We start from the raw sequence: 12549 nt of genomic DNA on the forward strand, positions 1-12549 counted from the left end.
CTTTCACCTTCCTCTAAGGCCCAGTAGGTCCTTGAGTTATCCTTGGGAAAATCCCAAGGCCCACTATGATTTGAGCATATCTCGTTTTCTTTTTTAGGCCAAGCGAATTTGTGGTGAATGGGCGGCACACTAGAGGCTTGTACAGTGAGTGGCATCGCGCCACACGGCCCCTGCAATCATTGCATGACCAACATCACTTTATATGGCACAAAACTTAGTCTCCAAGATTCCACCACGACCTTGCTCCTACCCGTACGCTAGTAGACCCACCAGCTTAAACATCAACATGGCCACCCGACCACAATCCACATCCAATCGCCCACTCACTTCATTCAAAGCCCTCCTCTTCGACGTCTACGGCACTCTCATCGATTGGGAAACAGGGATATACGATGCCCTCTTACCTCTCTTCCAACGCTCCCTTTCCTCATCAGACGCTCTATCGAGAGAATATATCCTCGCGCGATACACAGCAGTCGAGAAATCCCTCCAAGAAGCCCATCCCTCGATGCTCTACTCCGACCTCCTCGCTGAATCATATCGCGTCCTTGCGCGCGATCTCTCACAATCACACTCGATAGACACAGACATAGAAGAACAGGCAAAATCATTCGGACAAAGCATCCCTTCATGGCCCGTCTTCCCCGACACAGTCTCCGCTCTCCACACACTCTCCAAGACCTACAAACTCGTCGTCCTCTCGAACGTAGACCGGCAAAGTTTCTCCGGGACGCTCAAGGCACTTTCGTACACCGACCCTTCATCGGGACAACTCCGTTCACCGTTCACTCTCATCTTGACGGCTCAAGATACCGGTGCTTATAAGCCTTCGCCACTTGGCTTTGAAAGGGCGTTGAAGGAGATTGCGGGGCTTGTGGAGTTGGGGGAGGGAGAGGATGTGAAGGAGTATGTGTTGGTGACGGCGCAGTCGTTATATCATGATCATGGACCGGCGAATAAGATTGGGTTGCATGGAGGGGCGTGGATTGATAGGGAGGGGGCGATTATGGGAATTGGGAAAGATTTGGAGGAAGGGACGAGGTGGGGGTGGAGGTTTTCGACATTGGGAGAGATGGCGGATGAGGTTGAAAGGGAGAAACAAACGGAGAAAGAGACGCAGACTGGGTTGACTGGTTGAAGTATGTTGAGAGCAGATGTTAGAGGATTGGCCAAGTTTATTATTGAATGTGTATTCGGTCGGTTTCCCGGGAATGAACGGTACTACACCCTCAAGTAACATCAACGGGGTTTGCATGTACATGTCCATGCTGAACGACACATCCCTCCTTCTACCAAGCACTATTCCGGTAGGATAGGTAAATTATTGCGCGAACATCTAGTAAGGGGCAGCAGCAGCCTGGCACTATATTCCACAAAACACAATCAGCACATCCAATCGCAAAAAGGATGCGAAAGAAACGGTGACTTACAGCCTTGAGCTGCTCAAGATAGTACGTGCAGCTCTCATATGGCGCCTTCTCCAAGCACAGCGTGAACTCCTTCGCCTGGTTCTCACAGCTTACTCCCCTCGCAAACCCGTTGTTCTGGTTGACAGGTGCCGCGGCTTCAGGAGCAGGTGCGGGTGCGGCCTCCGAACGACCACCGAAGAGCATGCTCGAGAGTCCATGACCGATGGTAGAGCCTACGGCGACCGAACCGGCTGTAGCGGCCATTTGGGCGATCATTCCTGGCTGGCTAGCCTGAGCAGGAGCAGCAGCCTGGGGATGGGAAGCATTGTGTGCTGGGGGTGCAGGTGCTGGAGGTGCACGCTGGGAAGAGGCGGCGCTGGGGTATGCGGCGGTGGATGCGCTGCGAGAGGAGGCGGGTGCAGCTGGGCGAGCAGCGGGACGGGAGGAGCGGGATGAACGCTAACAACGGCAAAGACAACGGAGACGATGAGCAAATAATGAAAGAAATGTAGAGGAAAATGGACTGACAGCCATGGTGTGAGGTGCGCGTAAGTAAGAACGACGTGGAGAGGAAAAAGGAGATGAAATGGACCAATTTATACCCCGGAGGCTGGCTGACCAATCAAACGCGTCCGAACGCGCACGCTCGGCAGCGGTCCGGGTCTGCCCGAGTGAAGGAACTTTCGCGAGTTCCGTCAATTGCCAAGTCGCGCTCGAATCTTTTGCGGCGGACGCGTTGGCTCGACGGCACGCACGACGACCCCAGGCAGAGAAATAAAATAATGGAGCAGACGTTGCAGACTCTCCTTCATCGGGCGACTAGGCCTCCTCTTCCCCGACCACATCATCGCTCGCCTGCACTTTCATCTCTCATCTGGTCTCTCTCATCTTCCTCCACCCACCCACATTCTTTTGCACTCTCACAGCAATCCTCGTCTTCGTCTTCGTCATCAGCATCATCTTTACCTTCATCTCGCTCACGTCTTCATACCGCCCGTCCGGCATTGCCTACACGAACACCTCATCATGCTACACTTGGCCAAACACGGTCAGCGTCGACGATGAGGCAGCCGAAGCAGACGTTCGCTAAGAGGGAAGCGAAGCTCGCAGCGGAAGAAATGGATGAGGAGGAGCAGCTTCGACAGATGCAGAGGGTCCTAGCTAACGAGGATAGAGTCCAAATTGACATGTGGGCCAGTAAGATGGACACGTTAGGTTCGTCTCTCAAATTTCTCTTGAACTTGCTTCAGATAGATATTCACAATCATTCATATGTTACTTGTTTTTTGCAAAGAAAAGACGTCCAGCTTCCGGAACCAGTCCCTCGAAGCGTATCGCCCTTCGCATGGGCTTCGTTCTTCACCGAGCGAGTTCGGAACTACCTCAAAAATGCTGTGGCGTAAGTCTCTCTCCTCTTTACCGTACTACCTACGAGGTATAGCTGTGGTCTGACCGACTGTTTGTGAATGTACACAGACTAAGAACTCTGGCGGAAGAGCGTTGTGTTCCAAATCAATCCGGACTCTCAAAATGGTCTCCGCGGGTGTTCGGAACTCAGTCTACCAGTTCAAAATCATGGCTCGCCCCTCTCCGTACCGAGCTCCTCGACACCTATGTCAAAGTTAACACCGCCATCGCAACGTGCGTATCTGATTTCCTTGTCATTATATTCACATCTCATGCGCGTTTCTCACAAACTCTGATCTCTGAATATCATCTAGAGGCGACACCCTGACCCTCCGATCTCTCACTCGAGACGAATTCCTCGAATCCTCGCTCGCACGTCTCCGCGCCTATCACACCGTCCCCAAACCCCTCCGCCCCATACAATCCCGCACCCGAGCCCCCTCCGGATCCGCACGCTCACGTCCTCCCCCATCTGTGACTGAAGCAGACGATGGGAGGCCGTACAGGTTCGAGTGGAAGCTGCATGAGATGAAGAAGCCGGTGAAAGTGCAGAGCATCAGGACCGTCACGGGACATCTTGGGGCTCGGGAGCCGGCGTTTGGCAATCGGTATTTGGTGAACGCGTTGGTCACTTTCAGGTCGATGCAGGTGCGTCGTGAGGTTTTCATTCTCATTCCCTGACTCTCGACTCTTTGTTGTGCGCGAATCTGTGTGTGTATTGATGGAGTGGTCGTGGTTGGTTATAGACGCTGCGCGTATACGACAGGAACAACAAAATAGTGGAGAGCATGTCTCAGACGGAGCCGAAGGAGGTGGTGGAACATCTCGTTTTTGAGAGGAGGTTCTGGTACAAGCTTCCTTGGGTGATCAAGGAGAGGATCACAGAGTGATTGGCTGTCATGGCGGGCTACTATAGCGTCAGCTCTGTGGGGTAGTTATCAGACGCAGCCGTCGGTCGCGTGGATGGCTGGTACATACGGGCCGTCTACGTAGGGTGGGCGATAGCAGAGAGCGTTTTAGTAGAGTCGTGGTGGAGGTGCTATTATACTTACATACTCCTAGTCACTGTTGCGCTCACGCGAGCTGAGCCTACCCCAACTCAGTGATCATGAACTCCCACTACCGTGTGGCGTGAACTGTGGCACCCGACAGGCACTATTTTTAAAACGCCCTGTCCTTCGAGGCCAACGCTTCCGATCCTGTCTGTTCACAGCTTGTCTCACGGACACACTCTTACTTCGCCGTTCTCATTAGCCCTCTCAGTCCGAGTCCAGGGCTCCGGTTGTCTGTGTGAGTTCCATGGGCGATCTACTGACATGCTTTGAGAACGAGCTGATGTGTAAACAATAAAGACACGTCACTGCGGCAAGACGATCTGGATTACTACTCCTTGTCATCCTCTCTGCGTTATACCTTCATCATCACGCTTTCCGTATCGTGCGACACAATCTAACTTCTACAGCAGTTGTGCTCAGATACGAAGTTCTTTGGGACGGTTTCGACGCTGTTCGAGCTCTTGCCACCGAATTAGCCTCCAGAGCTCATTGCTAGACGAGTTCACATTATATTCCACCCCGACTCGTGTGGAAAGCCTATACCTGAGGACTCTCCGTTGAACGGGCAAACAGTCCAACGTTAACGATGCCTCGCTTATCCGCTCTTCTCCCAACACTTATGGCTCTCATCCTCGGCCTGATCCTACGACCCCTCATCTCCTCGTCGCCCTCCACACTCACAGCCACATCCTCCTCCTCCGAATCCTCCTCTACGCCATTCTTGAATGCGGTCGCCCACCGTCGCTCCGTATACACCCTCTCCAACAGCAGCACCATCTCTGACACACATCTCGTCTCCATACTGGAACAGGCGCTGGAAAAGACGCCAGCGGCGTTTGGGAGTTTCACAACTAGGCTCGTTCTGCTCCTGAGGGGTTCAGATGGGTCCTCGTCTAAAGTTGGAGAGAATGGGAAGGTGGGGACGGTGAGCACGAAGGCAGGAGGGGCACAGGTGAGGATGTGGGATTTGGTGGAGCGGGTATTGAGGGCCAAGTTTGATGAAAAAGGAGGGGATGAGAAAGATTGGGAGGAGACGAGGAAGAAAATTGATGGGTTTAGAGGGGCTTATGGGACCGTGAGTGCTGCATCCTCTTTTATCCAGTATGAGACACTCCCAGTGTGTCGAGTAATTCGAGTTTGGGGAATCACTCGTGCCCTTGTTTACATACATACGGGTTTTCCTTGACTCCCCTCTGCTATTGGATGCCCAAACATAGATATTATTTTACGAAGACCCAGAGAACACACAGATCCTACAGGCCAAGTTCCCATCATACTACGATAAGTTCCCACAATGGTCTGAACATACGAACGCTATGCATCAGTTCGTTGTATGGACGGCTTTAGAGGCCGAAGGACTCGGTTAGTCCATCTCGTCATTCTCCTCGCCATCAACGTCTTCCCCCTCAACCAAACGTCTGACATGAGAGCTCGCTCATGCTGACTTGACACTATGGGTATTGGGACATGCACAGGAGCCTCTTTGCAACATTATAATCCACTCGTCGACTCGCTTCTCACTTCGGAACCAGGGTGGAACATCCCATCGAGCTGGAAACTTATTGCGCAGATGCCGTTTGGGAAGCCGACGGCCTGGCCGGAGCCAAGGCCTGAAGGAAACTATAACGGGATGAAGAAGGAGTTGAAGGAGAGGCTGAGAGTTTTAAAGGGTAGTGATTAGATGAGAACAGGGCATTGAACAAGTTGTAGGTCGTAGATATATGATGGTAGAGGTGTCCCCACAAGAGGCGAGGCTGGTATTTGGCGTTACATAGCATGGTTAAGATTAAGTATTTCGTCGCTGGATATGGTGTGCGAGGTCGAAGCTAACGATGTCGAGCATAAGCAAGGGTAATGACTGCTCTATCAACGAATGGAGTGAGTCATCCACCCATGATGGACCGTGTAGCTAGCGATTTTTCTGCCTACAAGTGCATGGTTAAACGGTCAGATGCGCGTCGGATTTGAGTGTCTGTTTCCCCGAGCATTAATTGAACGTTGGTAGATGGCTTGATTGACTGGCAGCAGGCTAGTCACAGACTTGACCTTGCAGGAAAACCCTCACAACCGGCTATGACTCGCGGCAGGGCTGCCATTCGCGTTTGCTGCCCGGAGATGTTACACACACACAAAAAGGAAGATTTGGAAGGTGACTCTGAATCATGATAATTTGTACATTCATATGTCGATTATATGGCTCCATAGAGGTGTCGGTAATGTACAGAGCAAGGGAAAGCATAGGAATACGGCAATAACAACAGTGAGAGCGTCAAGAAGAGCGCGAGTAGAGCATGGTCGGACAGCATTGCAAGAGATAGTGGGATGACAACATCTAGCAAATGATTGCCTCGTCAATACCACAGCAATACAAATCAAAGTAGAGGGCTCACCTGGGCCATAACATCGTTACTCAGTCGACCTCGGGCTGCTTCGGACGATGCACATAATCCGTAGCCTCCCACCACCTCGGCGTATGCCCCAAAACCTCCGTCATAAAATCGAGCTGCTTCTGCGTCGGCCTCCTCATCATACTGAACTGTGTGTTCTCACACAATGGAATAATCATGCACGTCTCTCCTACAGCCTCCATCACCGCACCACGAGTGAGAACCGGAACCTCCCGCTCCGCATCCATATCGACGACAACGATCTCAGCTTGCATGTGGGTACTCACTCCAGCCTGTTCGGCAAGCATCTCGAGGGCCAGGAGCCAGAGGTCCGAGTCTTTCCACAAGTAGAGGAATTCGTCGTGGATGAATCGCATAGCGTAGGTCTCGAGTACGTAGGGGTCGAAATAGTAGCCATACCAGGCCTTCTTCTTAATCTTGAAGTCTCCCAGGTGGAATTCGTAACCCATGCGAGCCGGGAACTTAGCGAAGCAGCGTTGAGCGTAAGGAGTTACAGGGAGCTCTTCAGGTGAGCATAGCTTGTTCCGGGGACATATGGGATACTTGGTCGAGATGCACGGTGCGGAGGGGTACATATAAGAAGGAAATGGGATGCGGTCCGAGTCGTCGTACTAGCGTAATGTCCATCAGCACATGAAGAGGATCTTACACTAGTCCAATACTTACAGCGGATGAAGATGTAGATGATCTGCGAGACTCTTTTTCATTGATAGAAGGGAACTGAATGGTCGACTCGTCCTGTTGTTTGGGAGGGCAGGTGAACAAACATCAGAATCAATGTAGGACGGAGACTTCGGAGTGTGAACACCTACAGAAGAACCAGAACGGGCCGATAGTGGCCGTGGCCGTGGCATATTGATAGCAGGCGAGAGCAGAAACTATTGAACAAAAGAAAGCAAAGAGCTCAAGGGCGCCGAAGCCGAACCGACGTTGTCTGAGGACGCGATACGGGACGAACGGGAACAGACGACGTCGAAGAAGACAACAAGACAGCTGCTGTTCTATATGCCCCGAGCACAGATTAGTCGAACAAAGGGTTGATGGACGCTCGTAATACGCCAGATGTCAGTTAGCCTGTCGAGATGGAAACGACACGAAGCAAATTGCCGTCGGATGACGCGCGAGCAAATATGAGCCCACAAGGCATCCGCCGAACTCGGAAACTCCGACACGGATATGTGGCGCAAATGTGGCGTGCCCACTTGCACTCTTCCTGCATCATGCGTCAATTCCTCACAATATTCTTGGTCGTGCTCTATTACTTACAGGTTACGGTTTCATAAGTCATCCATATAATAGCAGGTGCATGCCGCATATCCATGAACACTTGATACTTATATTAGGACCATTTTAACACAGGGCGCCGCCGCAGGAAGTCCCTGTGGCCCAGAAAAAGCCAAGATTCCGCTTTTTTACCCTTGTTCCTAGGTACCTACCTGAAGGGATTGTTTGTGTCATAAACGAGCGGGATCGAAAACTAGAACAACATTTGCAAGACAAAGAGAAAATATAGAGAGACACATGTTGGCAACGTGTCCGTGAACTCAAGACTGTGTCCACTCACTATTCTCACGCCACATTTGTGCTCTTCTGTCACGGTGTCGTCCAGCGGGTATAACACCTGCCAACGACAACAATAATTTACAATCTAAGTGAGACACGAATGTGACGCCAATACAAGGTTAGAATACATAGCAAAATTTCACTGGAGTGACGTCTTTTCCGCATCTGTCTCTTTACCGGCAGCCCGCATTCCCCAATCCTCGTCCGTTTTCGTGTGAAGCGGATGATGCCGCATCGCCAAACTCGCCAGCAATCCTAGCCCCACTATCCCGATAAGCACCTCCCAAAACACGATTAACCCATCAGCGAATGCGACGCGCACTTGTGACCGTAGAGGTTCTGACAGATCTCCAATGACGGGTATAGCTGCATAAGCGATGGCAGTTCCTTGAGGGAGCTGAGAGGTGAAGGCGGAGGGGAGGTTCTGTGTAAGCTGGTTCTGGAGGACTGTGCCGCCGATCGTGACACCCCAGACCTAGTGTCATTTTATATCTTCAACAAAGAATATTTATAGAGGAATGCAAGGATCAACGTACCTGAGCAAAATTGCGCAAGCAGACGAAGAAGGCCATCGCGCGAGCATTCTCCGAGACGGGTAACGGTGCGAGGACGGGGAAATATCCCACGGCGCTGACAGCTCCCACCGCTGAACCCATGATAATTGTGTATCCGATCGTATGCGCGACGGAGACCCCAGCATTTACTGTACTCATGAGACCCAGTCCGGTGATCAAGAGACTCCAGCCCAACCACAGTTGAGGACGATATTTTTGTAGTCGCGTTACGCTGGCGCCGCCGAGGATTGCGGCAGGGGGTACGCTAAGTCCAAGACCGAAAGCCAGAACGCCGCTTCGGGTGGGAGATGCACCTTTGCATGCCTGGAAATACACGGGAAGATAATCTGCCACAAAAGTCATCAGGATTGTGATAATAAAACATTAGCTGCGAGAAGCACTCACAGATGAGACCGATCACAGCTATATAGAGAAAAAAGGTCTGAAGATACCCGCTAACAGCGGTGCGATTGTTCAGAATACCGAAGGGGACCTTTAAAGAGTGGCCACAAGATCAGTGTCACGACCTTCACCTCTCAGATCTCTCAAACAAATGCACATACAATGGAGTGTTTCGCAACTACGGCTTCGTACAAGAGGAAGCCAGCCAGGCCAAGGAGGCCAAGGATTAGAGGCACAAGAACTTGAGTCGAGGACCAAGGATGTTGAATGCCGGCCCAGCTCAGTGAGACTACAATCGATGCCGTAGCAGCTATCACGAGGATGTTGCCGCTGTTGTTTCTGTGAGACAGTTGCTCAGAAAAGCAGAAGAAGTAAAACACTTACATCCAGTCAAGACGGCTGATTTTCTCTTTGAAAGTACCTTCAGGTGTCTTCAGCTTGAGGAACAAAACGACAAGGGTAGCTGCCAGCCCAGTTATTGGGATATTGAGGTCTAGAGTTTGCAATGAGCGGGCTGTACGGACATCGACATCGGGATATCATCTATCTTACAGAAGATCCACCGCCATTGGCCGTTGCTGGACAACGCACCGCCGGTAACAGGTCCAACAGTAGACGCTACCGCCCAAGCCCTGTGTACGAGAGCATTGATGTCAGAAAAGGCCGACCGAGAGATCAGAAGCTAAATCCAAAACTCACATTCCGATCAGACCGTTGAACATCCCTCGCTCATGAAGAGGAACAATGTCGGACACGATGATCTGAGTGAGCGCCAAAATGCCACCACCGCCTAGACCCTGAACAGCTAGACAGTTTAGAATACTCGTCAATAACCACGTACGACAACTGCAAAGCACAACCACAAACCTCTACCACCAATGAGTGCGTTCATCGTCTTGGCTGAACCACAGACGACGCTTCCCACAGCGAAGATTAGCAAACTGCCCAGCATAACCAGTTTCCGACCGAACACCTGCGAGTGCTCAGGTAAGGACACAATGTGACAGAGAAGTAAGAGAGATACGGCATACCTGCGCAAGTCCACCGCTGAAGGGTACGAATGCCGTGGAACACAGCGTATAGGCGGATCCAATCCACACAAAATCCTCGCCATTCAAAGCTGCGGCGATGGTAGGAAGTGCCGTCGAGACAGCGGTCTAATGAGGTGGTCAATGGTTACTTCGACGAAGTCTTCGATGAATTTAGTGGGAAGATTTTACTAACCAGCTCGAGCGCAGCAAGAAACATCGATATCGTTATGGCAAGAAACAGGAGCCAAAATTTGTGATCTCGGTGCATGGCGGGGGGCGACGTCACAGCGGATTCTTTATAGAGCTCATCACCAGACGTAAGTATGCGTAGCACTGGGCCAGCTTGTATGGTTAACTGCGAGTCATTATCGTGAGATGAGCCGAATGGCGGCGTCCAGGGAGTGACCTCCATCTAAGTAATAGTCTAGCGAGAGGTGTCAAGGAAGGAGTGTTAGTAGAGCGGGAACTGTTCGTGAGATGGTGAAACGGGGCGAGCAAACCGAGTTATTATCCTCTTATACATATCGCACAGAGGGTCGCTCGACACGAGGCTATGCATTAGGTACATGGGCAAATTCAGCGCCCGTGGTAAGAACAACATCAAGAGGTTTGATAACCGCGGCGATCGACGAAGAGCTATAGGCACCACGCTGCCCCTGAGAGATTTGAGCGCAATGAGTCGGCGCTGTCAGATCTGCTCGCTATTGTGCTTGTTCCGATGCCCTATTGTGTGCATTAGAATGTTCAGAAGCGGCAATAACGCGGACACGCTGCCAAAGGTAGGCACTGCTGGAGCTCTCAGTTATCAAAAACGATTTCGAATACTGACAGTTCTGTAGACAGCATGATGTCCGCACTGATCCCCCATCACCGGGCGGCGTATGGGCATGGATCAATCCTCGAAGTAGATTGAACCACTGGCTAGGATACCGGACGTTAGTATGCAGAAGATAAACGGGATGGGCAGAACGGGGCAGAACCTGACATAACCCCAACATTCTCCAATGCACCCACAGGTACAACGTATCCATGGGGCTCAGATTCCATGTTTCATTGATGAGTTAGAGTCCAATTGTACGCGCAAAGGCTTCCAGATAGCACCCTCAAAATCACGAAACACGTAAATCACCATTCCGATGCAGCGTTCTGTCTCGTTCGACAGTAGAAACAGAGTACACTCGGCTCTGACGGGCTGCTTCGCTCCACGCCCTTGCAGCAAGAGGTCAGCGCTCATCGGTTTCCGCCACATACAGCCTCTCGACAACTCTGAAACAAAACGTTTGGTTCTAGTGCTGGTTAAAGCCGGGGGATTTGATTCCTTCCCGTATATATCTCGCACAGAAAGCAAAGGCCACGGGACATCCTCCACAATACATCGATCCTACGCATTCTCTGGCAAGAACGGGCAGCACGCAGACAACCTTTTCGGAAACCCGCATCGTTGATACGCGATACTGAGGCTCCCCCAGACGGGTCCGAAACAGTCAACGGATATCAGCGATCATTGCAGGCTTTACATCACCGCCGTTAGAAGTAAGAAGGATGGAACAAGCATAGCCGGTAGGCAGAGGGATTGCATTGGTCGGTGTCCTGCCTGTTAACTGGACACAGTATACCGGAGTCCGATGAACCCGAAAACAACGATGCCCACAACGGACAATATGCTAGTATTGCATATACAGGTGCCCTTATCTGGACTCGACCGTACGCCACAGCAGTCCTCTCGGTGCCTTACGCCACCAGCTGTGGGTTTCGGGTTAAAAGGGCTCGACGTGGATGAGCAATCGGGAGGGAGTGAAAGGTTACAGGGTTTTGCATATGAAACCGGAATGTCGCGCGTAGAAAAATTCTGGGCGCCTGAGCCAAACAAAGCCGTAAATGGTAAGCACTCTCGGCGACGTTTCGGCAGTGGCGCACCTCAGAAACACCTCTCATCTCTCCGGCCCATATCGTTGTTCAGAGACCTCTCGATATGCTCTCCAGTGCTTGAACTTAGATCTTACGGAACTCCGCCCTGTAAGAGTTCTCGCCTTCATCATGTATCCTCGTGACATTGTTTTCGCGATGATCAACACGTTCGGTGTTCCAGCGGTTCCCAACAACATTGCACCAACATCAACGTCGACTTTTCGCTCTAGTAGCCGCAAGGACAATCGGGTCTCAGCTCGTGCTCCCGGACACGCTATCTATGCGACAAAGACAACGAGATTCTGAACGCAAGTACCGGACTTTGGATTCTTGCTCTAGCACAGCATAAGTAGGTATGTGATGTTGAGAAGGAGACAGGAAGGTATCTGAGTAAGGTAAGAAGCATGTTGCGAAGATACGTCGAGTGGGGAGAAAGCGCGGAGCGCTTCCCGGCCCCGGCGTACGGACCCTGACCTATGGGAGGTATCCGAAGGGCGCTGCGATAGGGCGGGTGGGCAACTCAGCCGTATGCAGCGACCAATCGACAGTATGAGCTGGAGAAAGTGGAACACATAGGTCGCGAGCACCATGCGCCAAGGCTAGCTAATGGATTGGTGGATGGTGAGGATGAGAAGGGAGTGGCGGGCGGGGAAAAGAAAATGAGAGCACGGCGGCTCGTATGTCGTCAGAAGGCGAAGGAGCAGGAGGACGACATGGAGGAGCAGAGAAAGACGCGCTCGATGCTGTGCCATACGCGCCGGTCCGAAGTCAACATTCTAACCCTAACCTCGTTCCTCGCTTGCGTCTTAGAA

The 12549-nt window shown here is 51.7% G+C and overlaps 6 protein-coding genes across 6 annotated transcripts; 3 read left to right on the plus strand and 3 right to left on the minus strand.

The window, feature by feature from the left end:
- Window positions 1-286: 286 nt before the first annotated feature.
- Window positions 287-1138, plus strand: STEHIDRAFT_53297 (HAD-like protein; the record flags this gene model as incomplete). The annotated part of the gene is made up of 1 exon (XM_007301487.1): window positions 287-1138. One exon carries the CDS (start codon window positions 287-289, stop codon window positions 1136-1138), a length of 852 nt encoding a protein of 283 aa, XP_007301549.1.
- A 198-nt stretch (window positions 1139-1336) lies between these two features.
- Window positions 1337-1718, minus strand: STEHIDRAFT_53229 (uncharacterized protein; the record flags this gene model as incomplete). Its single annotated transcript, XM_007301483.1, has 2 exons — window positions 1337-1363; window positions 1431-1718. Coding segments are annotated over 2 exons (315 nt in total), but the record flags the coding sequence as incomplete, so codon positions are not given.
- A 752-nt stretch (window positions 1719-2470) lies between these two features.
- On the plus strand, window positions 2471-3706 carry STEHIDRAFT_109330 (uncharacterized protein; the record flags this gene model as incomplete). The annotated part of the gene is made up of 5 exons (XM_007301902.1): window positions 2471-2624; window positions 2709-2808; window positions 2886-3050; window positions 3131-3464; window positions 3563-3706. 5 exons carry the CDS (start codon window positions 2471-2473, stop codon window positions 3704-3706), a joined length of 897 nt encoding a protein of 298 aa, XP_007301964.1.
- Window positions 3707-4490: 784 nt separating this feature from the next.
- On the plus strand, window positions 4491-5552 carry STEHIDRAFT_53091 (uncharacterized protein; the record flags this gene model as incomplete). Its single annotated transcript, XM_007301467.1, has 4 exons — window positions 4491-4746; window positions 4816-4946; window positions 5089-5233; window positions 5347-5552. The coding sequence occupies 4 exons, from the start codon at window positions 4491-4493 to the stop codon at window positions 5550-5552; spliced, it is 738 nt and encodes a 245-aa protein (XP_007301529.1).
- Window positions 5553-6281: 729 nt separating this feature from the next.
- Window positions 6282-7133, minus strand: STEHIDRAFT_154740 (uncharacterized protein; the record flags this gene model as incomplete). Its single annotated transcript, XM_007301903.1, has 3 exons — window positions 6282-6890; window positions 6946-7017; window positions 7092-7133. The coding sequence occupies 3 exons, from the start codon at window positions 7131-7133 to the stop codon at window positions 6282-6284; spliced, it is 723 nt and encodes a 240-aa protein (XP_007301965.1).
- An 848-nt stretch (window positions 7134-7981) lies between these two features.
- On the minus strand, window positions 7982-10097 carry STEHIDRAFT_53278 (MFS general substrate transporter; the record flags this gene model as incomplete). The annotated part of the gene is made up of 10 exons (XM_007301486.1): window positions 7982-8317; window positions 8379-8743; window positions 8802-8889; window positions 8960-9128; window positions 9183-9291; window positions 9351-9430; window positions 9498-9603; window positions 9666-9771; window positions 9830-9955; window positions 10023-10097. The coding sequence occupies 10 exons, from the start codon at window positions 10095-10097 to the stop codon at window positions 7982-7984; spliced, it is 1560 nt and encodes a 519-aa protein (XP_007301548.1).
- Between the last annotated feature and the right edge of the window lie 2452 nt (window positions 10098-12549).

This window comes from Stereum hirsutum, assembly GCF_000264905.1.
Source record: "Stereum hirsutum FP-91666 SS1 unplaced genomic scaffold STEHIscaffold_4, whole genome shotgun sequence".
Classification (NCBI taxonomy): domain Eukaryota; kingdom Fungi; phylum Basidiomycota; class Agaricomycetes; order Russulales; family Stereaceae; genus Stereum; species Stereum hirsutum.